Consider the following 26,603-nt stretch of genomic DNA (forward strand, 5'->3'; position numbering starts at 1 on the left):
CTTTCCTGAGTTCCTGCTCAGATCTCAGGTAGAATTTTTTCCCAGGTCGTCTTTCTGTGCAGCATTGATTAAAAGTTGCTTGCAAATTCTGTTCTATTCAGAAATATCAAGGTTTGTGTCCTGGATTTTCTGCATATAATTTTGAAAACTTTGGGTAGAAATCTGTGGTGCTATGTCCATCACAGAATTTCTAGACTGGTATATATTATAGTGTTCTCAGTTTGCATGATGTGGAGAAATTATGAAATCTTCATTGTTACTATTAAGGTATTGGAACCTAACTGATCTTCTCTAGGCTTAGAAACTTAAGTAGGGTCAAGCTTGGTTACAACCTGGATGGAGACTACCAGGGAATATTTGGTTTATAAATAAACTGAGAAATTAAAAAAAAAATGTTTCAGAAGAAGGTAATAACAAATCACTCTGTACTGTTGTCAAAATCCTGCATGAAAAAATCTGTGGGGTCACCAGGAGCCAAACTCAACTCAAAGAAGAAATAGTAGTATTAGTAGCAGTAGTAATATCATCACCTTGCAAAGATAGGAACAAGATTACCTTGTTTCTTCCCCTATGCTAGAAAACAACTTTACATTTCACAGTGATATATTTCTTTCCTTTCTTTCCATTTGGCACAACTAATTTGCTCAGAGACTTTAGCCTAAGCACTTTAATAGCAATAATGCAGAACTAACTAATAATTTGAAACATGGCCTTAACTAAATATACTTTCAGCCCTTTGCCCATAAGTTTTCATGTGTGATGGGAATGTTCTGCTGCTTGCTGTAATGTTGAGCCTGTTGTGGGTTTTGCTTTGCATTGATAACAAAGCAATATGCCAAACAGAGGTAAAGGTAGATCAATTTATATAAGAAATGGGAGGGAAAGGAGATTGTCTTTTCTGCTTCTCCAGGTCTTTGACTGAAAAGTCTTGCACATTTGTTCTTCCTTTCCAACTTAGGAGCCAGTTGATGGGAGAGTGAGGAGAATGGGTAATTGAAGAAGAGAGACCCATTTAGGCCTTCCTTAAGGACTCTCACAAGGATAAAGATGACATAGAAGATGGTGATAAAGACTCAGACCTATTGTCTGAGGTGCTCTAAAGTTGCATCCTGGAAGGATAAGAACATAAGTTGTGCCCTGCTGGATCAGATCCCAGGCCCATCTAGTCCAGCAGTCTGTTCTGACAGTGGTCAGCCAACTCCACAAGGAAGCCCACTAGTCACCCAGCAGATGCCCTTCAGAGGCAGTCACACTGCCATCAAGGCTAATAGCCATGGCCCCCATGAATACCATAAATTGGTCCAACCAAGCTGGTAGCCAGCGCCGTATCTCATGGTAGTGAATTCCAAAGTTTAATTACATGTTGTGTAAAAAAAAAAAAAAATCCTTTTGTTAGTCCTGATTCTTCCAGGATTCAGTTTCATTGGGTGATGTAGGATCTCAGATTCTTGTCTGATTGGAGCATCAAAGAGAAAAAAAATGGAAAAATCAGGATGCTGAAAAGACATAAGTAAGAGATAAAGTCATAGTTTACTATGACCTCCTCATCCTCTTATTAGCAGGTCCAAAGGGCCCATATTATCACTCTATATACTATTCGCAAACTTTACTGATGTATCTTGGAATTAATATTTGTTTGCTTTAAATACAAGTCTATTTTTCATCCAGAGATTGTTTATGTGAGATAAGTTTGCTGGAAGCAGGAACAGATTTTTGTAGGATAGCTTTGAGGACAAGGTGTAATATATCAAAAAAGCACAACAGCTTGGTAAACCCAGTAGGGTTGTGATAGTATCAAAGGAAACCACATTCTCCTTTTAACTGTGATTATATGCCTGCAGAATCCAGCCATTCCAATGCAGAAACTACAAGACATTCAAAGAGCCATGGAGTTGCTCTCAGCCTGTCAGGGCCCAGCAAAGAATATTGATGAAGCAACCAAGCGTAAATACCAGTTTTGGGACACACAGCCTGTACCCAAGCTTAGTAAGTTTATTACTGGTGACTAGATTTAAAAAGTATTGATTCCTTTTTTGTTGTTGTTGCTTTTTTTAAAATGTACAGTTTACAGATCACAAAACGTTCACCCCAGATGCACAGATGAAACCATTCAGTACTCAAACACCTTTAAGACTAAGTTAAAAATGAGTTTTACCACATGATGAATTAAGTGCAAAAGTGGGATTTGGAAAAGTATAATGTCAGATTTTCAGCAATAAAGAGTTAAAGACTTTCATGCCAAATCTTCTACGAAAATTTCTTTTTACTCGTTTCAGGGTATAATACTTACAGTCCTTTGTCAATTTATATCTTAGCCTTGAATAAAAATTCTTTAGACAAAAATCCCTAGTAAAACACAGAAGAATTAAATAAGTTGTTTTCAAATGAGAAAAATAAGTTAGCAAATAGTGTCAGCAACAGCAGTAGTCAGATTTGAGATCAAGACTAAATAATGGTTCCCAACCTGTAGATCAGGAATCAGTGATGGTCTACAAGGGTACAACAGGTGATGTCTACAGCAGCTACCTCATGAAAATAAGTTTTTTTTTTTAATGGCCAAATGTGAATGAGGGCAGCAAAACCTTGTGAGATTTGGCAGACTTGAGATATTTGGAGCATTTAAATTTTATTTTTTAAGGAAATAAAATACCTTCAATTTTATTTTGGGTTATTATTAATGTCATCTGGGTAAGACGTTTGCATCATGCTGCTTGCAGGTTCTGCTTTATTAACCCCTCACTTATGTGATAGTTCCAAAAGTTTTATTGCAGAATTGTTCTCAAACATAAATAAGTAATTGCCTCTCATCTTGCATCTATAATCCAGGAGGCTCTATTGCATTGCAACTGCTCCTCCTCATAAAGCAGAAACACTCAGGAACACATCCATTGTGGTCAGGAGATGACAACTGTGTACTGAATTGTTCTAATTATATCTATGAAAGATAATGGGATTATGCAGTAGTAGTTTGGAAAGTCAAATGTCTCCCCAAATGTCTGCAGTCATTTTGGAATGAAGAAGAGAAAGTGTAGTTTATATTTGTTTTATTACCTTTTTGAGTCTTCTGTTAAAATGTTACAATTAATAATTTTTGCGAGGTTCTGTTTCTATGCCTTGTTTTGTTTTTCAGTCCTCTGAAAAATGAGATCGGTTTTGAAATGGTAATGGAAAGAAAAATTGGATGTTTTAACTATAATAGCTGCACTGAGAATATGGGTATTGCTTAATTATATGTCATTAAAATTAGTTCCTAATTGCATATTGCAAAATATAAAATCAATTAAAGTTGGTTTTTTGAAAGCCTGGCATATATTTCATTATAAATCCTTCTGGTAGACAGTCAAATATGAGGTATGAAAGAAGAGATTTTTAAATCTGCAGACTCTAGTATGTTACTAAAAATAGTTCCTCCTTTAATTGAAAATGATAGATCTGCTGTTTGAATTCGCATCTAAAGTGAGTCATCTTGAGAAGTTGTTTATTGCAGTCAAAGAAAAGAGGCTCAAGGTGGTAAGCAGGCCGATAACATGTAGTGAAATTCTGAATAGATTGCTCTTCCCTTGACAGAATTAATATTTACAATGCAATTAAATCTTTAGGAAAATACAGTGATATTATTGATAGTCTAGTTTACATAAAATGAATTTAGCCACATACTTCTAATAGTTTCATGTTTGTTTTCTAAACCTTCTCTCACCCTCCTTGAAAGCAGAAGGAATGATTTAAAAATATATCAAGTGTACCTTCTTTTTGTATTAGGTGAAGTTATAACATCTCATGGTGCTATTGAACCAGATAAGGACAACATTCGTCTAGAGCCATATTCTTTACCGCAGGGTTTTACGTGGGACACGTTGGATCTGAGCAATGCTGAAGTTGTAAGTAGAATTACTTGCAGTCTTTCAAATACAAACCAGGGGTGGGGGTGGAGGTGGGGGGTGGGTATGCATTCTGCCAGTGTAGTATAATCATCAATGGATCAGGCATGAACTGGAGAGACCCACATTCAAGTCCCTTCCTGACCATATAGTTCTCTGTCTGACTTTCTGTTAGGGTTCCATTTGTTGTTCTGGGGAAGAAAATAGTGAGGAACACCCCTCTTTCCCCCCATATACCTAATTCTTAGTTCCCAGGGAAAAAAATGTTGAACTACAGAACAGAAGTGAGAGCAGAACAGGTGAGATACAGAACAGAAGTGAGAACATTTTATCATCTGGATTCTTCACTGAGTGAAAACTGGTATCATTGACTTTGCCCTCTCTCTCTGAGTAGACAAGGAGTAGCTTTCATCACATGACCCTACCAGCCAGTGTTATGACCCAGAGCCAGGGTGCATAGTGGTGAAGGTCTTGGGCTAGGACTGGAAAGACCTGGATTCTACCCTCAGCCATGAAAGCTCATTGTTTGACTTCAGGCTAGTAACTCCCTCTAGTAGCCCAGCCAAGTTCACAGGGGTGTTCTGGAGACAAAAAACGGAAGATTCCTAGGTATGCCACCATTGGCTGCTGGAAGAAAAGTGGGATATAAATCTAAGAAATAAATAACTAAACCTTAGCTACACTGAAAACAAGAGGGTAGAAGGAAATAAATTTTGTGCATTATGTCTCTGGTGAACCTAGATACGCGTCTATATATGTAAGCAGGCCCTTCCATTGCCTACCTCTGCCAGTGCCCTTCTGGCCCGAATTCCTGTCCCTCTCCACCCCTTTATTGATGAGTTTGAGTTGGCCAAGTAGACTGTTTCTCTTAAGATAACTCAGGTGCTCAAGCTCACAGCAAAGTAAGCTGCTGAATTCAAGAAATTAATGGTTTCCCTCTAATGTTTTTTTCAGTTAAAAGAATTGTATATGCTGCTAAATGAAAATTATGTTGAAGATGATGATAACATGTTTAGATTTGACTATTCACCAGAATTTCTTTTGTGGTGAGTCACAGTTTCCATATACATCAAGTGGGTATCTGTGGAGAAGTACTTCCTGAATGTTGTCATTTTCCTATTCTTTTTTCAGACCTTTCCCTTTTGTCTCATTTCTCTTGGTAGACAGCAAGGAGGGGTTGATTATGCTGATTTTTTTTTTCTGTATTTGATGCTTAGAAAGTTTACAACATTCTATAAAAATTGAGAAGTAATTGTTACTTTTTTGCTTTTTTTCACCGTTTTAGGGCCCTTAGACCACCAGGTTGGCTTCCACAGTGGCACTGTGGAGTCAGGGTATCGTCCAATAGGAAACTGGTAGGGTTCATCAGTGCCATTCCTGCACACATTCGGATTTATGATAGGTAAGGCCTACCTGATTTGGAGGTTAGCTAGGGTCTCTTAGGTTTTCTTAAAATCATTTGCATGTAATTTTTTATTAGCAGAGGGGTTAGATTTGGCAGTGCCTGTTGGAAGAAAATTTAAGGGAAACCCTTCGTGAAGTATTGGAAAAGTTTTAAATATCTCAAGATAAAATCCTTGTACCTTTACTCCAACAGTTAGCAACTTTTTCTGGTGATAGGCACCATCATGCAATATCTCTAGAGTTTATTGCCATTTTAAAACATTATCTTCCTCTTCTTCCTCTTCATCATCATCTTTTGGAGATCACCAGTCACTATCTAGCAATACTTTGGGCATCATGGTGCAGACACGCACAATCCCTGTGCTTACTTTATCCCACTAATAATGTTTAATGAGAATGTTCACAATTAATAATGCCATTTCAGCAATTTTTTGCTTCCCAGAAGTATTGGAGATTGCTGTCTTTAATGCAGAGTTGTATAATCAAGATATTCATCAAGTCACTGAGGCAATACTGAAAGGAGAGAGAGCTCTCATCCAGTTATGTAGTGGAGTACATTGGAGAATGCTAATCAATTTCAGCCTTAGATTTTCTCCTATACTTCCGTGCATATGCTTACACACATGTACATCCAAAGCATATATTCCTTTGCTTTCTTCCTCTTTGTCTTGTATTTGTGCCTCAGCTTTCAGCAGTACAATCCAAAACATGTTCTTACCCTTACTAGTTTTAAGGGTCAAAGTATTCCTGAAATTTGGCTGATGACCATTAATTTGGAGAAGAGAAGGTTGGCGTGTTCAGAGCAGCAAATGATGTTAAGGTAGCAGGAAGAGGTAGACATGGATGGGCAGAAATCCCAGATCCATATTGCACTTGCCAGAGTCAGCAATTCAACCTGTGCCCATAATTACCTAGATACTAACCCAAGCCCTGAGCAACTAAAATTAGGATTTACCATTAAAAAAGATCTAAATTAGCAGTTACTTTTGGTTTCTAGCAGAAAGTCCCTTGAAGCAGAAGATCACTGTCAGAGCAAGTTGGTTGTTTTTGTTTTTGGCTTCATTTTCTTCTGTACAACCCTCTGTGACCCCTTAAATATGGGAATAGTCAAGCCAGAATCTCCCACGTACAGGACACTTGGCAGATAGTTTTTATTGTATTTATTTATTTACACAGAGCACCTACAAGGGATCCTGCAGAGGGTTGCAGAGTGAACTGTAAAATTTACACAAGAAGTTATTTCAGACACAAAACAAAAATGTCCCAGATCAGCAAACTTGAACTGAAACATTTCCTTAAAAATCAGAAGATGCAGTGTGCCTGGGCAAGTCAGAAGTTTACTATCCAGATGTCAGGATTTTCTTTCTCATGGGAAAGGATTCATCCCGTTATCTTTAAAACAATAACAAACAATATTTTGGCTACGGAGATCATGTGAAAAACACCTGTTATTGTGCGTTGTGTATTGTGCTATTTACTGCCACCTATTGGCGTGTGTATGCTAGTTGCCCAGCGGGGGTGGCACAGCGCTATAATACAAGGGGAGGAAAAGATGCAGCCTCTCTGAGTAGTTGTTAGTTGTTTTAGTGTTAGCCGCTATGTAGGTTTTATGGGCTACGTAGTTGTAACAAAGTACCAAGTAGTGTACCGCTTCTCTAAGAGTTTGTAGCTAGAGATTTTGTTAAGCTTGTGTTGCTAATAAGTCTTGGATGCTACAATTACATGAGAAGATGTGTTTTTCTTTATATTTTGTATGATATTTGCATTTTATGGAGTTTTTGCATTTTTATCAATAAACACCAGTTAGTATATATTTTCTGACTGGATTTCTTTGGGAAACAAGAAATGGACATGGCATTGTGTTTGCTGTCATGGCTAATATTTTCCTGGAGTTTTTGCTGCGCTCTGCACAAACAGGAGTGTTTGTGATTATCACTCTGCCCGACACCAGAATCCTTCCTATAAAGGAAATAGTTTGCCTTGCTATGCTATATTTTTACACAGTATTATCCACATGCACCACCCCGGGAAAGAGAATACTAAAAATGAGTGTGCCAGATATGGATTCAGAATACTTTCTGTTTATACAGCTGGAAGACAGCAGGATTTAGAAATGTAGCCATGTCCACTTAATAGCATGTAGTGGTACATGATCTGCAAAGAGCACATGTCACTTCCTGAATAAGAAATATTGGCAACAATCCACCGGAATAATCTCTGTTCTTTTTTTTTTTAAAAAAAACTTCTTTTAAAAGATACAAAAATTCCATGCACTGAAAGTGTTGGTGCTAGAAAACAAATCAACTTTATTTCCGGTGTACCTCATGAAAAGATGTATAGAAGCTGTAATTATGGAAATAGTTTATTCTGTTTTGAAACGTGATGCTTGAATTATCTGTGTAGAGCCAGAACCTCCCCCTTTTCTTTTCACGAAGCCCCGTTAGTAACTATTTAAAGAGCAAGAATAGATGCAGGTTCCCCGTGGACCACAGCATCTTCCTTGAATTCTCCAAGGTGGTGCTTCTGAAATTAGCAGCAAACCCAGAGATAGCAGCCGTGACACTTTTCACTATCTTTAAAACATACAGAACAGCGCAGGGTATTAAACCTCTAATTGATTTAATTCAGCTATTTTATTTTTAAGAACAAACAGCAATTCCCCCCACATTTGCAAAAAAGAGGGGACAAAACTTAGGGTTCTGTACCCCTCTGATATCATTACTCTATACCAGTAGTTCCCAACCTTTTCTGTGCCCCACACCCTTAGAAAATGTTTGATTAATGTTCGCCCCCCCCAAAAGTAATGTTGGATTTGAAGATGAGGAAGTCTAATTTCTAATGCTGGTGAACAAATTGAACTTAAAAAAATAAACTTTTAACTCAGTGCATAAAATTGTCGCACCCCCTGAAATTCCATCTTGCCCTCACGAGGGTGCAGGCACCCCAGGTTGGGAACCCTTGCTCTACACCCTTCAGTGAAATGTTGAAGAAGAAGAAGAAGAAGAAGAAGATGATGATGATGATGATGATGATGATGATGATGATGATGATGATGATGTTCTTTCTTAAAAAATTACACTTCTGGGTTCAAAAATTTGTCTGTTCCTTCTGTAGGGAATATGATTTCTATAAAATTTGGAAGAGCCAGTCAGTGGGGTAGGTAATATTAGGTAGATAATATATAAGAATATTTGTACAAACAAATATTGCAAGCAAACAATGCAACAAAAATGCAAGCAGTTGCTTATATATTTTTCATTCACAGTGAGAAGAAAATGGTAGAAATTAATTTTCTGTGTGTCCATAAAAAACTACGATCAAAGCGAGTAGCACCAGTCCTGATCCGTGAAATAACCAGGAGAGTAAACTTGGAAGGGATTTTTCAGGCTGTTTACACTGCAGGAGTGGTCCTTCCCAAACCTGTAGCAACTTGCAGGTAAGCAAAGGTTTTTTGAGAACTTACATAATTTTTGTTGTAAATGCGTAGCCAAACTCACCTTATAAGTTGAATTGTCAGTTTAGGATTCTTAAGTTCAGATTGGAGGGAGGGCTTATGTATTAGAGGTATACAACCTGAATTCCACATCTGGCCTTCAAAAGCCATGGGTGCAATCCCCAGAGCTCTAGAAATTTGCCAACAAATTGCAGTTTTTAATTTGTCCAAAGGGGTATTATTAAGTACATGGGAATTAATGATATTAATTCTAATTCATATCAGAATTACAGTAGATATGAATTAGATCACTATTGAAAGTTTAAACCTGTTTTGACTTTGCCATTCTCTCTTGAAAAAACTTGCAGAGTCCCAGTTAACTATAGGAAAATGAAGCACTGGTCACATTGCTGGCAGTGATGAATAGGAGGTTGGCATTTCTGCCTTCCTTGAAAATGTATGAGCTCCAGTTGTGAAACTCATGACCATGGAGAATATGTATGAGGTTCCACTTTGCATGTTAGTATGACAAGATGAAAACACAAAAAAGTGGAAGTTGAGGTGTGGTTTCTTTCACCTCATTTCCTTTGTAAATTACAAAACTTGTGGTTGGCTTCTCATAGCTAAATCCTGACAGTCTTACTTGTATTGTTTTAAGGACTTAATCCACTTGAAGGTTTTATTTCAACACTGGTTTTATTAGCCACCTAGTGATACCTAGCCTGAAGAGAAAGTCTATAAAAAAAGCCACAGGCACAGTGAATAGATGAAAATATTTTCCAGTCAATGACTGCCTAGTCCATAAATATTAATCCTTTTAGGTTCCCAATGTATTTCAGTTTAAGCAGCATAATAAAGTTGATTCCTTTCCTTATTTTATTTCAGTGAAGACAATGCAAGTATCCATGTAGTCTACAATTGTTTGCAGCTATTCCATTTTCTAAACAGAATGCTTTTTTCCCTGTTTTTTTCCCTGTTTAATTTACAAAAATAATTCTCTCGTGCTTTCTTGAATGTATGACCTTTATCATTAATCCAGGTTAGGCTGGCCACATGGCAGTGGGTTTTCATCATGCTGGGAACATGATCCCTGATTGTCTGGAGTCAGGTTGCCAGGAAGAAATTGACAGTGTTATTAAAAATAAAAAATGCTAAGTGGGTGAACAGGCATAGAAAACACATTAGGCATTGGAGTGGTGAAAGCTAAGGAATACTTCAGGACAGCGAAAGCTTCCTTCTCATGCCCAAATGTTGACTATGCAAACATTCAGTAAAAAGCTAGTATCATATACATATATTTTCCTCTATGCTTTCTCTAAAAAGTGTTCTTTCAAGGGGCAGTCACCACATGGAGGCAGCATGGACTATGCGGAGAACTTACTGAGTCAGTTTAATATGCCAACATAATATCAGTTTTTGTTCAGCCTGGTTTCCTTCACATGTACAGGAATTAAAAGTCCCAGTTGATTATGAATTCTGGGAGTGGTGGTTCCAACACATCTGGAGTCCACAGTCTTGGTGAAGTCTGGATTAGTCCGAAGCAGTGTTTCTCAACTTCGGCAACTTTAAGATGTGCGGACCTCAACTCCCAGAATTCCCCAGCCAGCATGCATGGCTGAGGTTGGGAAACGTTGGTCTGAAGTATATGTAGAAGTCATTGTATTCTTTGTTATGCTTTGATTTTATTTTTTGTACTGTATTTCTTAAATAAAGTTACAGTAGTGCATTTTAGGATGAGTTGAGCACTCAGACTATTCTGCCTGAGCTGAGCCTCCACCTACTTTAGAGTCTATATATTTGGTGGCAAGTTCATTTGGCAATATTTTGTCTAGGTTCAAATTATGCCTTTATTAAAGTTGCAGCATACCAGTTGTCGCAGCAAAGGATATAAATATTTTTTAATAGCTGCCTTTGAAGTCATGTTTGGCAGAAAATTGATTTTTTTCTATTCGTAATACAAATTCAGTTTCTTCTAATCAGAAGTGGCCCCATAGTAGCTTTCAAAATAAAATCTGGTAAAAATAAGATCATAATACTAAATACAAAAAATGCACAAGAAGATACAAAAGCACATGGTAATGGGGTTCTTTGGTTGATTTTGTTTTTGTTGTTTTCTTCAAGTTTGGGTGGAATATGATAAACATTTGCAGGGACTTTGCAGCATGAATTTAATAGTAGACTTCAGCAAAAATCTTTCAAGAAAGTAAGAGAGATATCAGCAAAATAGCCCAAGATCCGAAAAATAAATTTAGTTTTGTGCTGCTTAGCATCCCTAAATATGCAGAGAGAGAGGATGGTGGTCTCTACTACCACATGAATCAAGGAACATTGCCTCTTATTGCTAACAAAATCCAGAGCTCATTGGAAGAGATTGTGTAAGGGCCCAGGTTCCACTCCTTGCATTTCCAGGAATGTTTGGGAAAGACACCTATTTCAAATTCTAAATAGCTGCTACGAGTTATTGTGGAGACAATACTGAATGAGACTTGTGAATAGTTTCACTATGGATAAAGGAACTTCTTATGTCTCTTTCAGCAGGAACGGTAAGAATGGTTAATTGTAGTTACCATGTTACAAGAATAAATCTTCACACTGTACACATTGACTGTATGTGTGTAAATGCACACCCCTACAGGTCTCTTGCATACGCTTAACCAAATGGCCCATAAATATTTCCTATGTGTAGCAAGTACTTGACAGAGCTGAAGTGCAATGATATCCTGCAGCCTTACCCATCCTGCTACCCCCCAGTTGTATTGGAACAACAATTTCTATAATCAGCAAGGACTTTGAGAGATGTGTCCCAACACACTTGGAAAATATCAAGTTCGGTGATGCTGATATGCAGCTACTTACTAAGCTTTAAAACTCACTGATCTTACAGACTCTTTATTTCTGAGTAGACATGGATAAAACTGCATTCTGAAATAATATGTTGAACTGAGTACCCTGGAAGATATTTGCTATCGGAACTGAATTGGAAACATATAAGCCATAAGAAATCATCTAAGCTACTGGACATGTCAGGTTCTTGGTGGATTATGTATCTGATGATAGTAATTGGGACTGAAGATTTTATTAGTATTTGATGCAAAAAGGTCCGTCAGAAAGAACAAAGATTTGATTTCAAATCTAAAACTTCAGTTATTGCTCAAATGTCCTCTTCATGAAGCAGACTAATATTGTCTCCTACATTAGCTAAATAAATTTGTAAAATTAATTTCTTGAAGAGAAAGCAAAGCCATTGATGGTGCTGAGCAAAATATCGTTTACGTGTGTGTGTGTGTGTTTATTTATGTATATATGTATATATATAAATCATTTGATTTTCCAGATACTGGCATCGATCACTGAATCCCAGAAAATTGGTAGAGGTGAAATTTTCTCACTTGAGCAGAAATATGACGTTACAGAGAACAATGAAGCTCTACAGACTTCCTGATGTAAGCAATGCGTCCACCCAGAGGACCCTCATTCTCACATCAAAATAGCCTTCTGTCCCTGCCAAGGCAAGCTTTTCATTTGGGGGAGGCACTGCTGTGCAAAAGGGGAAGGTGTACTAATGGTTGTGGGGCAGAGCTTCCAAAGAATAGACTTTCCTGGAAAGATCAGTTGCATATGTAGACACAACTGGCAGCAGGAGATATTTTTTGTAAAGGCATGGATTGGTTGGAGGAATAGGACCATTTTCTTGAATATATGACACTTGAGAAAATAGGATTCATGTCCTTATTTGAATATACTAATTATTTTTTCAGCTCTAAAATCTTGAGGAGAAGGCACATTGTAAAAACCTCTCTGGTGCCAATGGGAAGTACTTGGTGCTAATGGTGAATTCTGAGGTGGAAAAGTATGATACGGTCGAATTCTCTTAGTTACTAAACTTTCACAGGAATTCCTTTGATAAACACACATGCATGGACACACAAAGAGAGACCAGTTTAATTATGTGACCGTGGTTTATGCTCTTTTATTTATCCATTCATTCATTCGATTTATATGACTGCCCATCTCAAACAAGTGACACTGGGCAGCAAAAATCATAAATCTTTAATAATTGTTGGGAAGAACAGGAGGGAGTATGTGCAAAGCCTTAATCAAAAGACTGCTTTTGTACCAGTTGAGTATGTGTACTAAACTCCCAGAAATGCTGGCTGAGGAATTTTGGGAGTTGTAGTCCCAACGCATCTTGATTGTTGCCTTTGGCTGAATACTCTCCTGTTGATGAAAGCCTTGGTGGGGTATTAGCTCTTCTTTTAATTTCTGTCTTCTTTCATTATAACAAGGCCACAAAAACTTCAGGCTTGAGACCTATGGAACGAAAAGATATCAAGGCGGTGCAAGAGCTGATTAACAATTACTTGAAGCAGTTCAATCTCGCTCCTGTTATGGACGAGGAAGAAGTGGCCCACTGGTTCCTGCCTCAGGATCATATTATTGACACCTTTGTGGTTGAGGTGAGAGAGAGGCCCCTCCTGCTTCCTTTTCCTACTGGTGCCTCTTCCGTCTAGACCAGCATTTTCTCATGCTGGCTGGGGAATTCTGGGAGTTGTAGTCCACACATCTTAAAGTTACCAAGGTTGAGAAACGCTGGTCTAGACCCCTGACCTTTACTGGGCTGTTTTGCTTCTAATTGGTGAGGTTTCTGTGCTTGAAAGGAGGACTTGTGTGTGTGTATACATACCCTCCTTTAATTAATTAATTAATGCTGGGCCAAAATCTGTTTTGTAATTTCTCAAATGTTCTTTCCCCACACCCAGAGGCTTCTGTTTTTCTACCTTAATCTGTTTCTTCTGTATTTCTCTTGGAGGTGTTCCTGAGACTTTTTTTATTGTTGGAGGTGATGGAAGGTATTATGTTAGCGTTTCTAGTTACACAGCTTCCTACCACTCTGACACCCTTAATCCCCTCACACTGGAGGGGAGAGTGTGTAAAATATTTGTCACTGAAAAAACTGGGAGTTGGTCCGAACATCAGAAGGGTACCCAGGGTCAGAAAGATCTGGGTTAAAGTGTTCAACTAAAACTGGATGGACTCAGGTTCCAATCCTTGTTCTGCCTCACCGTTTTATACACAATTGTTGCAATCTGTAATTTTGCAAACCAACCAGGTGACTTAAGAGTTTATGATGCTGTGGAGTCCTTTGTTTTCATTCCTTCATGTTTTTTCTTTTCTTCCCCAGAGTTCAAATGGTGTTTTAACCGACTTTCTGAGTTTTTATACGTTACCTTCAACAGTCATGCACCACCCTGTTCATAAAAGCCTCAAAGCAGCCTATTCCTTCTATAATGTTCATACGGAGACCCCTCTCTTGGATCTGATGAATGATGCACTCATTATAGCAAAGATGGTAAGCAGTGCAGTAGTTCCTTTATTTTCCTTTTCTTACAGAAGAGTGAAGTTGGACTGAAGTCTCTCGTTGATTCACTTGCTTCAGCAAGAGAAGTATAATCTCTGAACAAGTTGGGATAACGTTTTCTTTGCACATTGGAACTTTTGTTTCAACCTAGTCCTTGATATGAAAGTGTTAGAGACGCAGCCTCTGCTTACTCAAAACTCCTGTGCTTGCATTACAGCCCCAGATGACTTTGGGGTTGCACTTGACAGTTCTAAATCAAAGCTTTATAGCTGGGCTTCTCCTGGTACAAGAAGTGAAAAGTCATCGTCAAGTATGACCTCTGTGACCTACTGTAGGAACATAGGCAGAGAAAAAGGTTTGTCTGTGTTGTGTATGCGTCATTTGCATTACACAAGGGTTACTAATGCTATAGATTTTTAGGCTCTAAGTTGTAAATGTACAGAGTACAATGTTGGTTTGGTTGGCGTTTTTGAGCTTTAGTGTGTATGCAGTTGCAATCTATATGCTGTTGGATTGTGTTGATATTGAGTGTGCTGGGTAAACTCACTGCTAACATGCAAAACCTTGCTGGTTTATTGAGTTTGCTACCTGGCAGACACAGTGGGATTAGTGTAATGTCACACAGCTGCTTCAGCTTCTTTTCCTTTGAAAGTTACACCTAGTACAAACAAGCACAGACATCCAGCCAAAGAAAAGCATGCTAAATTGGCTGCCTTCATTCCTTGCTATGGAGTGTGAGGGGAAGATCTTTTCCTTTTTTTAAAAAAAGGCATCCTCTTGGCTAATTTTTCAGTAAGTTAGTAGGATTAGCACCCTACCTAATACTGTGGCCTGCAGTAAAAAAAAACAAAAACAAAACTGGAGCATTCAAAATCTTTTGTTCCATATGCATACATGATTCAAAGTAAGCTTAGGTATAATTTCACTTCCAGTTGTATATTTTATCCATGTTTAGGTATTATGTTAATTATAACTAGAATTTTAGGAGGAGGAAGGACAGGGCTATGTTGTACTCAAAGCAGTTCGTAATGTAGTTAATTATAGGAGAGGTACATACCTGTTATGCAGAATGCTTCACAGATTGTGGGGTTTCCTTTCTAAATAAAATCTTTTACCAACCTTGATGTAAACCCAATTAGAAAATTAATTTATAATATCTTTATGTTGCCAGAAAGGATTCGATGTGTTTAATGCACTAGACTTGATGGAAAACAAAACATTCCTGGAAAAACTGAAATTTGGTATTGGAGATGGCAATCTGCAGTATTATTTGTATAACTGGAGATGTCCTGGCATGGATTCTGAAAAGGTAACATATTTATACCAGAGATTCAATTGTCCCTTGACTGTGCTTCTGAAGATAATAGTAGTAATTAATACATCTGGAAGGTATCAATATAGAGAAGGCTGATATACAGTAATTTCCATTACAGATGTTCTGTACCTTCATTCATTTAATGGTATTTAATGTACTGATGAGTTACTCCAATAGAAGAGTTTGGGTGTGCCTACCTTCCCTCTATATTTGGGACTCCCCATGCAATGCCTGTGGACACTAATGTGTTAGTAAAGTCTTCCCTTGATGGAGTCTTCATCAGTGGGAAACTAGCATGCTGCAAAACACTACCCTCAGCAATACTTTCATTTTCAAAAATGCCTCTGGGCCCCCTAAATAGGCATCGGCTCACTGCACATAGCTCCCCACAAACTGGAGGTGGGAGTGTCTGGGGCAGGTAGAGAACATAGTGGGGTATTTTGTGACTGGCCATGCCCATCATGATAACCATTTGGCCAATAGGCAGGATTCTTCTCCCTGTGGGAGTACTTCCCTGGAGAGTGTTTATAGCTTCCTCCTAAAACTCCAAATGCCCCAGCGTCCTCTAAGCATGAGGGACTTTGGTTTTATCTGCAATAACATCCATGTTATCATCTTTCCAGGTTGGTCTCGTATTACAATAAGGTGAAAGGACACTTATATTTATAGTTCTTGGAAGTCATCATCTGGGCTGATGGATGCTCTTGGATCAGTACAATTCGAGAGGAGCAAAAGCACAATCCCTGATGAACTTAAATCAGTCAGTCAAACCGTGGGGGAGGGGGATACAAGAAGAAGCGAAGATTTCTGTGCTCAACCAGCCCTTCGACTCTGAATGGGAACAAAAACGCTTATGAACCTTTTACTGTTTGTCAATGAAAAAAGAAATAAAGCACATTTGTTTAATTTTCAATGCTTAGCTCGCATCTTGATGAAAAGGGTTCTTTTCTCTGTTTCCCTGCATAAAAATAAAAAGACTTTTTGTACAACAATGCAGTTGCAATGGTGGAATAGAGTACAAATACTTTACTGTAATGTGACTGAACTGCTGCATTTCTATTTATTAAGTGGTAGTGTATGTTTATCAATGTAACAAAATGAAGGAGCCGATTTTGAGTATTTCTGCTTATTTTCATGACGTGGATGTCATCATCGCCAGGAGAAAAGCCTTGGGAATATGACTGTTTGTTAGGAAACATGCAGATATTGGATGTCTTTTGTAATGTGGAGTGGTACAGAAATGTGCTGGTTGGACTAGTACATGTTTCTCCATAAGCAATGCTGCCAAATCAATAAAAATACTAATTTGTAATTTGATCTTCAATAGATCAGTGACTTGATTATAGTATAGCACTACTGAGTGCAAGTGTTGATATGTTCCCTGAACTATAGTATTCATCTTACAGCTCTGAAAAAGAAAATTTTACACTGTTTTTGATGGTACAGTAGCAGCAGCCTGTACATGAAACTCAGAATATTAGTACTGTTATGAAGATGTGTTAAGACTGAATGTGTTTTAAGGCTTTTGCAGAATTGCACATATTCTTTTTGTCTACTTGTTTTTTAAAAAAAAAACATTTTAAACTGAAAATATGTTTGTGTAAATAAGTAAATTTGTTGCTAGTAGTAGCAATATAATTCTGGTTTTGGGGAAGAGGGGGTTTCATAGTACACATTTGTATATGTCCTTGCAAATGCATTTTTGGTTGGCAGCAATACATGCCAAAATGTCTTGGTTCATATCTTACGGTAAACCTTAATATGGTTTTGTTTGGCTTAGCGTGTTATGCGAATACAACCAACCATAATGTCCTTAACAAATCATAGCTTAGTGAAATGCATGAACCAGGTCAAGATCTCTCTCCCCCTTTGGATTAATAGAGTTCAGTTTAGAATATGGTGAAGTACTGTATATGCATCCAAATTTTCAACAGCTGTTTATATACAATTTGTCAATTAGCTGTTTTCACACATCACAGTAAGCCATGATTTGTTGGAAAACTAGAGTCAGTCTGGCAGACAACAAAAATATTCATTTGGCTGATTTTTGAGTGGTTTTGTTTCCTTTTTTATTTATTTTAGGTTTAGTTAATAGCCCTTCCCTAAACGGCATTTTCCTGATGCATTGAACTGCAATTTCCAGAATCCCCCCCATTAATATGTCTTCAGAACTAGAACTGCAGTCCAATATATCTGGAAGGTGCCAAATGGGAGAAGATTGGGATTGGATCAGGAAACCTACAGATGCATCACATCAGTCAGTACATTCTACAATCTAGAATACTTCCAGTCTAGAACTGGCTTATTTATAAATCTTACGCATCACTGTAAATCAGTGGCTTGGTACACTACAGGAACTCTGCTTAAGTAAGTTAAATTGATTAGATTGTTTCTGCTAGAATAACCCCAGATGAATACAGTATTCTCACTTGCGCATAGTGCTAAGCCATAATGTAATTTGTTTGGTTTTGGTTGCATGTGATGTGCCAACCCACCCATGATAGCTTGCCGTGCTGTGTGAACTGGCCATCTGAATTTTGATATTTCTTGAGTAAGTCTGTGTTTTTCCACATTTCAAAATAACATCTTGGTTCAATCACATGTGGGGGGGGGGGTTGCAGATGTTAGCCGTGATCTGAACATCTTTTCAAGAGATTCATCAAGCACAAGGTTGCTAGAGAAAAAATGTTATCAAGCATTGGTCTTAATTTATCAGAAACCTTGGTAGATATTATAACAAGCATAGTTTAACCAAATAGCTGTAACCACTTTTGTATGTTGCCTATTTCAGAAAGATCCAATAGCATAGCTTTGAATGAACAAGAGATCATGTGGTTTTTTTGTTGCTCCTAAAGCAAAAACTGCTAATCCAATTGCTAAATCTCAAGCTTGCACTTTCCCATCGTTAGACAGCAAAGGGAGGACTCCTGTACAAGTTTTCCCAAATGCTGATGTTGCATACAAACCAGGAATTGTAATTTAAAATGTTGCCAGAAACGCCCAACCTAGCACCAATCCTGGATTTTGCACCAATTACATCCTGTGCTTAAAAGTAACTTAACACTTTGTTAATGCATCCAGTTCTTGTTGCTATGGTTCCTATCCTGTTTTCCCCTCCAATTTTCCTGTTTCTACTACCTGTACTACAGCAGCTTATTGAAGGAAGTTTATTCTGAACAGTGATTTCAGTTACACAATCAGGACCAATTTTAGTGCTTGGATTCAATGACATTTATCTGAATATGGTAAAGCTGTGTTCTCCACTTAGAAATCTGGTTCTTTGGATCTGTGAACACCTCACAACCTATTAATCCAAAAGCCTCGGGTTTCAAATGCCTCTCTCTTAATGCAGGGAACTGATCTGATATGCTAAAGAAAGTATTTCTATTATTAAAAGCAAAATGTGTCTATGCTCAGTTCTGCATGTCCTACTCGATAAGAATCACAACTGTTCTAGAGAAAAATATTAAGCAGAAAAATGCTGTGCTCTCAAATGTGCAGCTGTCTTCAATTACAACATCTTAACAGTTCTTGAATTTTATTGGCACCAATGAATGTTTGAATAAATGTATCACTTTCATACTATTTTGTTTTGAATAATTATGTTTAACTTAAAATATTCTTTATTTCAAACACTAGGGTATTCTGTTTAAAATGATGCATGCCTATTGGCTGGGGAAAATGGAAGTTATAACCCAAAACTTCTGGAGAGCACCAGGTTGGGAAAGGCTGTCCTAGTCAACTGTAGGAAAGCAACCTTGAACTGAATATGACTTCCACCCCAACATCATGTGCAATGCCCAGCTTCCCCATCTTGTCTAGCTAAGGTTACCAACACCACCTAAAACAAACCCTGTCTATACATATACACTTGTAGAATACATATATACAGTACATAAGTACTTCTGTGCTGTATCTACCTGCAGAAGCCACATTCCAAAAAAGGGCATAGCCAGGACAAAAAGGTTATATTTATTGAAATCATAATTCCTAATTAAAAAATCACCTGGAAAGATAGCCCATTTATACAATGAACTGATTCTTCTGTTGGCATACACTAACACATTCTCCTTGTTTGTTCTGGCAGCAGAAGAAATTTACAGGCTGGAGATTGGTTAAGGGAAGGCAGGAGAAAAGTATGAAACAAAAATGAAGATGAAACAAGGGGAAGAGAGAACAGGGAAGGGAAGAAAAGATTCTATTTTTTTAGGCATTACATTCACTGGGTAAGCAGCCCCTTCTAACTAACAACAAATCTTCAAAGGTGCACACACTTATTTTTAGCAAGAATGCCTTGTTTTCAACAGCAAATGTAAGATGACCCTTCACACTCCACTTCCAATTCAAACGTAATTTGGAAAATATGCTCCTATTCAGTCCATATGGCATTATTATACATCACCTTTCAGGCAAACAGAAATGCAATATGTAAAGAAGAAATCAAGTTTACTTTGAAATACGTTTTTTAGTTTTGGGAAGCTTCCGGCTTTTCTTTGGATTGGGAACTATATTTTTAACTTTAAGTGTTTGCAGAGCTATGGTAGGGGAAACAAGTGGGCTGGTATCTGTTAGTTTCCGCTTGTGACTGGAAGAGCTCCCTACTGGGGTAGACTCAGTGAATTCTGCAGCTGAAACAGTCAACAAATTAGTATCTTCATTTATTAAAGGTGGTTCAGTTCCATGCTGGATCCATGGCACGTCTAAACTAGGAATTCGTGGAATAATCATTTCAACTACCTTTGCAAACGCATCAGCAGTTCTTTTAAACCCCAGGGCCAGCACAGATGTTAATCCAAGCATTGGGGCTAATGTTTCGCTGAGACGTGGCACTTGGCCAGCAGGGATGGCTCGACTTGCACTGAGTGGGATAAGGTGAGATGTTAGCAAGGCAGGTTTGGCAGATTTGCACACTAACACAAGACATAATTCATTTTTTTCCAAAGCTCTGGTTACTTCATTGATCCCAATAGCAAGCTGGTTCCTGATTTGCACATCAGTCCAGCCATGTGCTTTTGGATCATCAGCCTCTTTCTCATCCTGAAATTTGCCAGGATGATTGCAACATTCTTCCTTCTCTCGCATTTTTCTGGAGGAGGGTTTCATCCTCTTCCGATCCTCTATCTTTTTAAACCCAATCTGTTTCATGACTTCTTCCAAGGCCTGCAAGACAAAGTGCATATCCTCTCCTGGCAGGGTACACCATTGTGGAGTATAAGGGTTGTTCAAAGATGTTTTCACAATTATTTGCTTGGATTTACGAGCTGATCCTTTCCCCCGTATAACAGACATTTGGGTGTTCTTACACTTTGGAGCTCAAGCTGAAAAGAACACAGGTCAAAAGATTTAAGCATTTTGCAAATTACTAATCACAAAAAATGAAATGTCCCATTTGCTTTTATTTTGACTTTATTCTATGCTATTAAAAGAATCTGAAGCTGTAAACTTACAGCTGACAAATGTTTTTACCTTTGTTGCATTGGCAAAAACCTGCACCCATGTAGCTAAATTGCTGATAATGATTTCCCTACAATAATAGAAAATCCACAGTTTAATCAATCAGTGCAGAATTTTCACTTGAGGCACAAATGACCAAGTTCAAATTATCATATTTTGGATACATTATGCAAAGACCTAGCTCTCCTGAAAAGTCTATAATGCTGGAAAAGTGGAAGAAAAAGGAAGAGGCCAACTGCAAGATGGATGGATTTGATTACAATGGCAATGGGTACATTGCTGGAAGACCTGAAGGACCAGGCTGAGGATAGATCATCCTAGCGGTCTATCAATGTTATTGCTAAAAATCGATACAAACTTGATGGCACATCAATCAATCAACAGGAAATCCCAGGAGGGATTGGAAGGAGTGGGGCATCAAGATAGTCTTTGAATTTATAGATTCCAAAACCCATTTGTGCTCAAATATGAGGAAAAACTTACACCACTCCAGAAATGGAAGGTTTTTTTTCCCCACTGATGTGAATAGAAGGAAAAGGTAAAAGTAGAATAAAGGGAGAGAGAAAAAAATTATCTTCTACTAGGGCCTGTGCAAGCCAATGGGGTTTAGGAAGTGACAACTCCTCTGCCAAATATTGTCACCTCCTTCCCCTACTGCAAGACTTACTTTATGCATGCTACTGCTATTACTATCCAGTAGCCATAACTATATATGTGCTCAAAAGCTATTAACTATTCCAGAACAGACACCCCTTCCTGGCCACAAAATGGTTGTGCCCTCATGATACATTCATCCATAACCTGATGGTTTAGGTTCTCACAATATTAACCATCTACATGGGCTGGGTTTATACAACACACTAAGCTAAAATGGGTATGGCTAGTTTGTCATCCTCCCTTGAAACATATATATGGCTGGGAAAGGTGGAAGGAAAAAGAAGAGGATGACCAGCAGCAAGGTGCATGAACTCAATTAGAGAAGTGATGGATGCAATTAGAGAAGTGATGAACTCAGAGAAGACCTGAAGACAGTGGTGTCCTGGAGCTGGTTCATCCTGCTCATGACGTGCAATTGTTAAATTTCGTAGAAACTTGTAAGCCAGTTGAGAGCACAGCTGAGCCACAATGCTTAGCACACCAATCAGCTGTTCAGCAGCTAGCGGCACAGAGCAATGGAATGGAACTGGCAGAATGGAAATGTTAAACATTTACCAGCACACTACTGCCCAAAGGGCCAAGTTGGAAACTGATCATCCTGGAGATGATCTATCTATGCTATCTATGTGGTCCCAAGAGTTGACATCAGTTTTATGACGCATAATCAAGTTTGTTATCCAGTATGTCATGCAAAACACAGCCAATTTTTAGCCTTCTCTGATAACGGTGAGAGCACTGAGATCAACTTCTGGAAACTACACGGCAAAAATATGGAAGTGATTTCTTTACTTCTTTGGCGCTTTTCCCATTCCCAGATCCCCACCCCACCCTCATTCCCAGTCCACTTTCTTTCAGTTCCTGGCATTCTTTCCTCCAATTACCAGTCAGGCCTGATGCTGCTTCACTTCTGTGCCTTAACAAGGCCAGCCAGTTGCTATCATCTGCTGAGGCCATTAAATGCCCCGAACTACCCACTGGAAGTAAAGGCTCCGTTCTACTCTCAGAATATTGGGACACCTTCCTCTGTTAAACGCTGCGGATCACCTGAGAGGCAATAGAATGATATAGAATCCCAGCACAATGAAGCAAGTAGGGCAGCTTCAGGCTGTAGACAGAAATGCAATTTTTGAAACCATCCACTGACCCAGATTAAAAGAAAGAAACGCTCCGTAAGTTGCAACAGTAGTAATAACAACAACAGAGAAGGAAAGGATAAGTCGCATCAAGGGAAACGGCCAGCCCCTGAGCTTAGTGCATGGAGCTTTCCATCCGACTTCAAGGGAATCCTGGATCAACGAAGCAGGCAAAAGACAGCGCTCCCCCCGCGCCTCCACTCACCTTGCTAGCCAGCAGCTCACTGCAGCGATCGGCTGCTGTCTCGAACCCACCGGAGGCTCCAGGACTCTCCAGACTGGGCGCTGCACGCCACCCGCTTCCCCTCCAAGCTCCAGCGGCGCGACCAATTTCTCCCTCCACCGACGGAAGCGCAGCGGCGCTCACGCGAGAGCGACGCCGGGCGGCAGGGGCCTCCTCCCTTGCGTGCTCAGCAGAGGAGGAAGCGGAAGGGGCCGGACGCGCGTCCGGCCAAGCCCACGCTCGCCTCGCCTGCGACCCTCCGCGTCGGGGCGGACTCTGGGCAGCAAAGGAAGGCCGCGCAGCCGCCGGCACCAATCGCCTCCAGGTCCGCCGCGAGCAGCCCCACCTTTCCGGACGGAGGCCTCTCTCGAGCGCCCCCGATGGCCGCATACGCAGAACCGCCTGAACGACCAACGGAGGTGCAAAAGCCGGAACGGAGTTCCTGGAACGGGCTCTTTTAAAAAAAAATGATGCTCGACACAGTGCGAAGTGAAAGCGATAAATAAGAACCATCGGGAATTATAGCTGGTAAGATTATCCCCGTAAGGTTCGATCATCCCTCAACACTCCCAAATCATCCGGAGCCGTAGAACAACCCGAAACATTAGCTTCCTCCCTGCCAGTCCAAATGGTGAAATTCATCAGTCAGAACTGGGGATGCAGTTAAGATGAAGATGCAGTTAAGATCCGCAGGATTAATTCAGGATGATCCCAAACCTCCACAGAGAACATGTTCCACGTTCAATTCTGAGTAAAAATCCATACATCTTGGTTGACATTTGAACTGTGTGAAATGTTTTGGGTCTTATTCCATCATTCCTCTTTAGTCCTGCGTGATTGTGAATTTGGCTAGATTGGCTGGGTTGGAAGGCGGCATCAATCTTGCAATTTTGCATCTGGTCCTTTATGACCAGCAAGTGATTAGGCTGGATGGGAAATCAGCATTCTATGCAGTGTTCCAAAATAGGTATTTTGGGGGTGGGGCAACGGATAGCAGAAAATGATTTGGGTCTTAAAGCACCAATATCCTTCAGGTTTTGGTAATGAAAATGTTTGATAAATGTGGCTGATTAGGAAGTTGGCATTCCAAGCTGTTTTCCCCAATATGGAATTTTGCAAGAAGCAAATAGCAGAAGGTGATTCTGTGGGAAATGGTGTGTCTTACTCTGCCAAGGCCTTCTAGCCTTGCACGACTGGTTAGTTCGTTAAGCTTGGCCTCGGCTGGCTCTTTTTTTATTATGTGTCATCAAGTTGGTGTTGACTCTTAGCAACCAAATAGACAGATCTTCCTCGGGATGCTTTGTCCTAAACCTAGCTCTTCAGCATCCTAACACCTTGCTACTGATCATCCTCTTTTCTCTTTCCTTCCACCTTTCTCAGCATTATAGACTTCTCAAGAGAGCGGCATCTTCTCAAAATGTGTCCAAAATATGATAATTTGCACCTGGCCATTTGTACCTTGAATGAGAATCTCTGGATAGATTGGTCCCATGAGCCATTTGTTTATTTTCTTGATTATCCATGGTATTTTCAGGAGTCTTTTCCAACACCAAACTTCAAAAGCATCAATACTCTACAGGTAGTCCTCAACTTACAATGACAATTGGGACTGGAATTTCTGTTGCTAAGTGATGCAGTCATAATGCGTGGCTGCATCGCATAGCAATAGCAATCCCTGCAGTCCCAGTTGCCATCATTAGTTGAATCCCCTGGTTGTTAGGCAAGGCAACTTCCCGGTGGATTCCCACAACCAAAGTCAGCGGGGAAACCAGCTGAAAGTTCAAGTCCCAGGCCAGCAGGCAGGTAAGTGGCTGCTACCAGGTAGAGGAGGGAGTGAGGGGGTGCATGGGGAGGGTGCGCGAGGGTGTGAGGGGGTGCAGAAGAGGCACTGCACAGATATGGAAGGGTGCGCGAGGGTGCAGCACAGGTCAGGAACAGTGTGAGTGGGTGCGTGAGAGGTGCAGCGCAGGTCAGGGAGGGCACACAGGTGCATGAGAGGTGCCATGTGGGGCTGCTGTGAGGGTTGGGTGTGCAAGTGGCCAGCGTGAGTGCAGAGGGGCTGAGGAGGGTGCGCGGATGGAGGAGACTTGCAACCTTCCCTGACAGCTTCCCCACTGACTTTCTGGGGAAGCTAACAGAGAAGGGTACAAATGGCAATTACATGATCATCGGGTGCTTGGCAACTGGTTTAAGTGCAAATGGGTTGCCAAGCACCCAAATCGCAATCACGTGACTGCGGGGGCACTGCAAAGGCCATAACCTTGGGGACCGATCATAAGTCCCTTTGTTCAGCACCACTGTAACTTCAAACGGTCGCTGAACGAATGGTCATAAGTCAAGGACTACCTGTATCTTGCTTCTTCAAAGTCCAATATTTGTGTCCATATAGTATCACAGAGAAAACTATTGCCTGCATGATTCTGATCTTTGTAGGTACAGACATATTCCAACATCTGAGCATTTTTTCCAAGCTTTTCATTGCTACAGTACCAGTCTTTTTCTTGACTACTGGTTCCTTTAATATTGATGTCAACCCTAAAAGGCAGACGCTATCCACCCCTTCAGTATCTTCACTGTCAGTTCTAAAGCTGGCTACTGTGTCTGCTATCTTTAGTTTATAGTACTATCTTCTTTCTATTTTATTGTACTTTCTATTTTATGGTACTATCTTCTTTTTATTTAATCTTAGTCCCATTGCTTTCATTAATCCTTGATTTTCATTACTAGAGCCTGCAGATCATTTGCATTTTCATCAGCACAATATAAGTTATTAATGTTTCTTTTTCCAGTTTTAAAATTACACTCATCTTCTTCCAATATGTATTTGTCATATAGGTTGAATAAATATTGGGGGAGTATTCAGCCTTGTCACACTGCTTTACTGACCTGGGGTTGATCTGTTTTCCATCCAGGCTGTGTTTTCCTATACTGTATATAAGTTTCACATGAGGACAATGAGATGTCCTGGGATTCCCATTTTCCTAAGCACATTCCAGACACAACTGAAGCTCTATGAAGCACCTCCACCTGTTCTTAACCCACCAGGAAACAACCTCTCCCTGTTTTTTCTGCTTTCATCAAAAGTACAAATATCCTCATTTAGCGACTTGTTCATTGTGAAGCAGTTGCTAAGTGAAACTGCAATTGTGCTTATGATCTGACTTTAGCTTTCCTTCACTTTACAGGCTTGCAAAGGTCATAAACGCAAGGATTGATCACAAAGTTACTTTCTCATCACCATCTTAACTGCAAACAGTCACTAAACAAGGCAGTCACTAAATGAGGACTGCCTGTAGTGTTTTCTGACTTGTACTAGCGTAAGCAGTGCTGTCTTGTCACCTGCTATGTTTCACTTCACTGCAGGCAACTTCATTCCAAGGGCTACTGTCATTTCGATTGTGGCAGGAATGACCCCTTCCCTCCAACACTGGACACCAAAAAGCTGGGCTTAAAAAAAAAAATCTTAACAGTGAAAGGATAGATCTTTTTATCTTTTTCTTTTCACCAGGTGAAACTGAGAAGAGTTCTGTCACTTCTAACCAAAGTGACAGGACAAACTGCATTTTTCTTCTCTCCCTTTCTTTTAATAGGGAAGGGTAAAGAAACAGAGGAATCTACCAGTCAGGGGCTGTGGTGAACATCAGGCCATCACCATGGCCAAAGCAGAAATGAGTTGAAAACCACAAAAAGAGTTCTTAATCCAGCTTCACTTCCAGTTTATTCATAGGAGACAGTTTAAGGCTGCAG

General features: G+C 39.6%; 2 protein-coding genes across 3 annotated transcripts in view; one reads left to right on the plus strand and one right to left on the minus strand.

The window, feature by feature from the left end:
- Window positions 1-18,974, plus strand: part of NMT2 (N-myristoyltransferase 2) — a 40,390-nt gene extending 21,416 nt beyond the window's left edge. The window contains exons 3-12 of the mRNA XM_088150476.1: window positions 1,842-1,986; window positions 3,760-3,878; window positions 4,833-4,924; window positions 5,164-5,280; window positions 8,548-8,718; window positions 12,050-12,158; window positions 13,002-13,172; window positions 13,898-14,065; window positions 15,246-15,383; window positions 16,013-18,974. Coding sequence (XP_088006602.1) covers window positions 1,842-1,986; window positions 3,760-3,878; window positions 4,833-4,924; window positions 5,164-5,280; window positions 8,548-8,718; window positions 12,050-12,158; window positions 13,002-13,172; window positions 13,898-14,065; window positions 15,246-15,383; window positions 16,013-16,033 — 1,251 coding nt within the window. The 3' untranslated portion in view covers window positions 16,034-18,974. The remainder of the gene's footprint in view (window positions 1-1,841; window positions 1,987-3,759; window positions 3,879-4,832; window positions 4,925-5,163; window positions 5,281-8,547; window positions 8,719-12,049; window positions 12,159-13,001; window positions 13,173-13,897; window positions 14,066-15,245; window positions 15,384-16,012) is intronic.
- On the minus strand, window positions 12,671-23,065 carry RPP38 (ribonuclease P/MRP subunit p38). Of its 2 annotated transcripts, XM_088150478.1 has the most exons (3): window positions 22,839-23,065; window positions 20,127-20,707; window positions 12,671-13,026 (listed from the first exon to the last, which is right to left on the minus strand). In XM_088150478.1, the coding sequence occupies exons 2-3, from the start codon at window positions 20,676-20,678 to the stop codon at window positions 12,766-12,768; spliced, it is 813 nt and encodes a 270-aa protein (XP_088006604.1). In that variant the 5' UTR covers window positions 20,679-20,707; window positions 22,839-23,065; the 3' UTR covers window positions 12,671-12,765. The 2 variants fall into 2 exon arrangements, with proteins under 2 accessions (XP_088006604.1, XP_007424770.1); XM_007424708.4 differs by lacking the exon at window positions 12,671-13,026 and having other exon boundaries at window positions 19,343-20,707; window positions 22,839-23,064.
- Between the last annotated feature and the right edge of the window lie 3,538 nt (window positions 23,066-26,603).

Source organism: Python bivittatus, unplaced genomic scaffold, assembly GCF_059951505.1.
Source record: "Python bivittatus isolate LINGU-HERP-01145 unplaced genomic scaffold, Pbiv_v1 ctg000610_np1212, whole genome shotgun sequence".
Taxonomy (NCBI): domain Eukaryota; kingdom Metazoa; phylum Chordata; class Lepidosauria; order Squamata; family Pythonidae; genus Python; species Python bivittatus.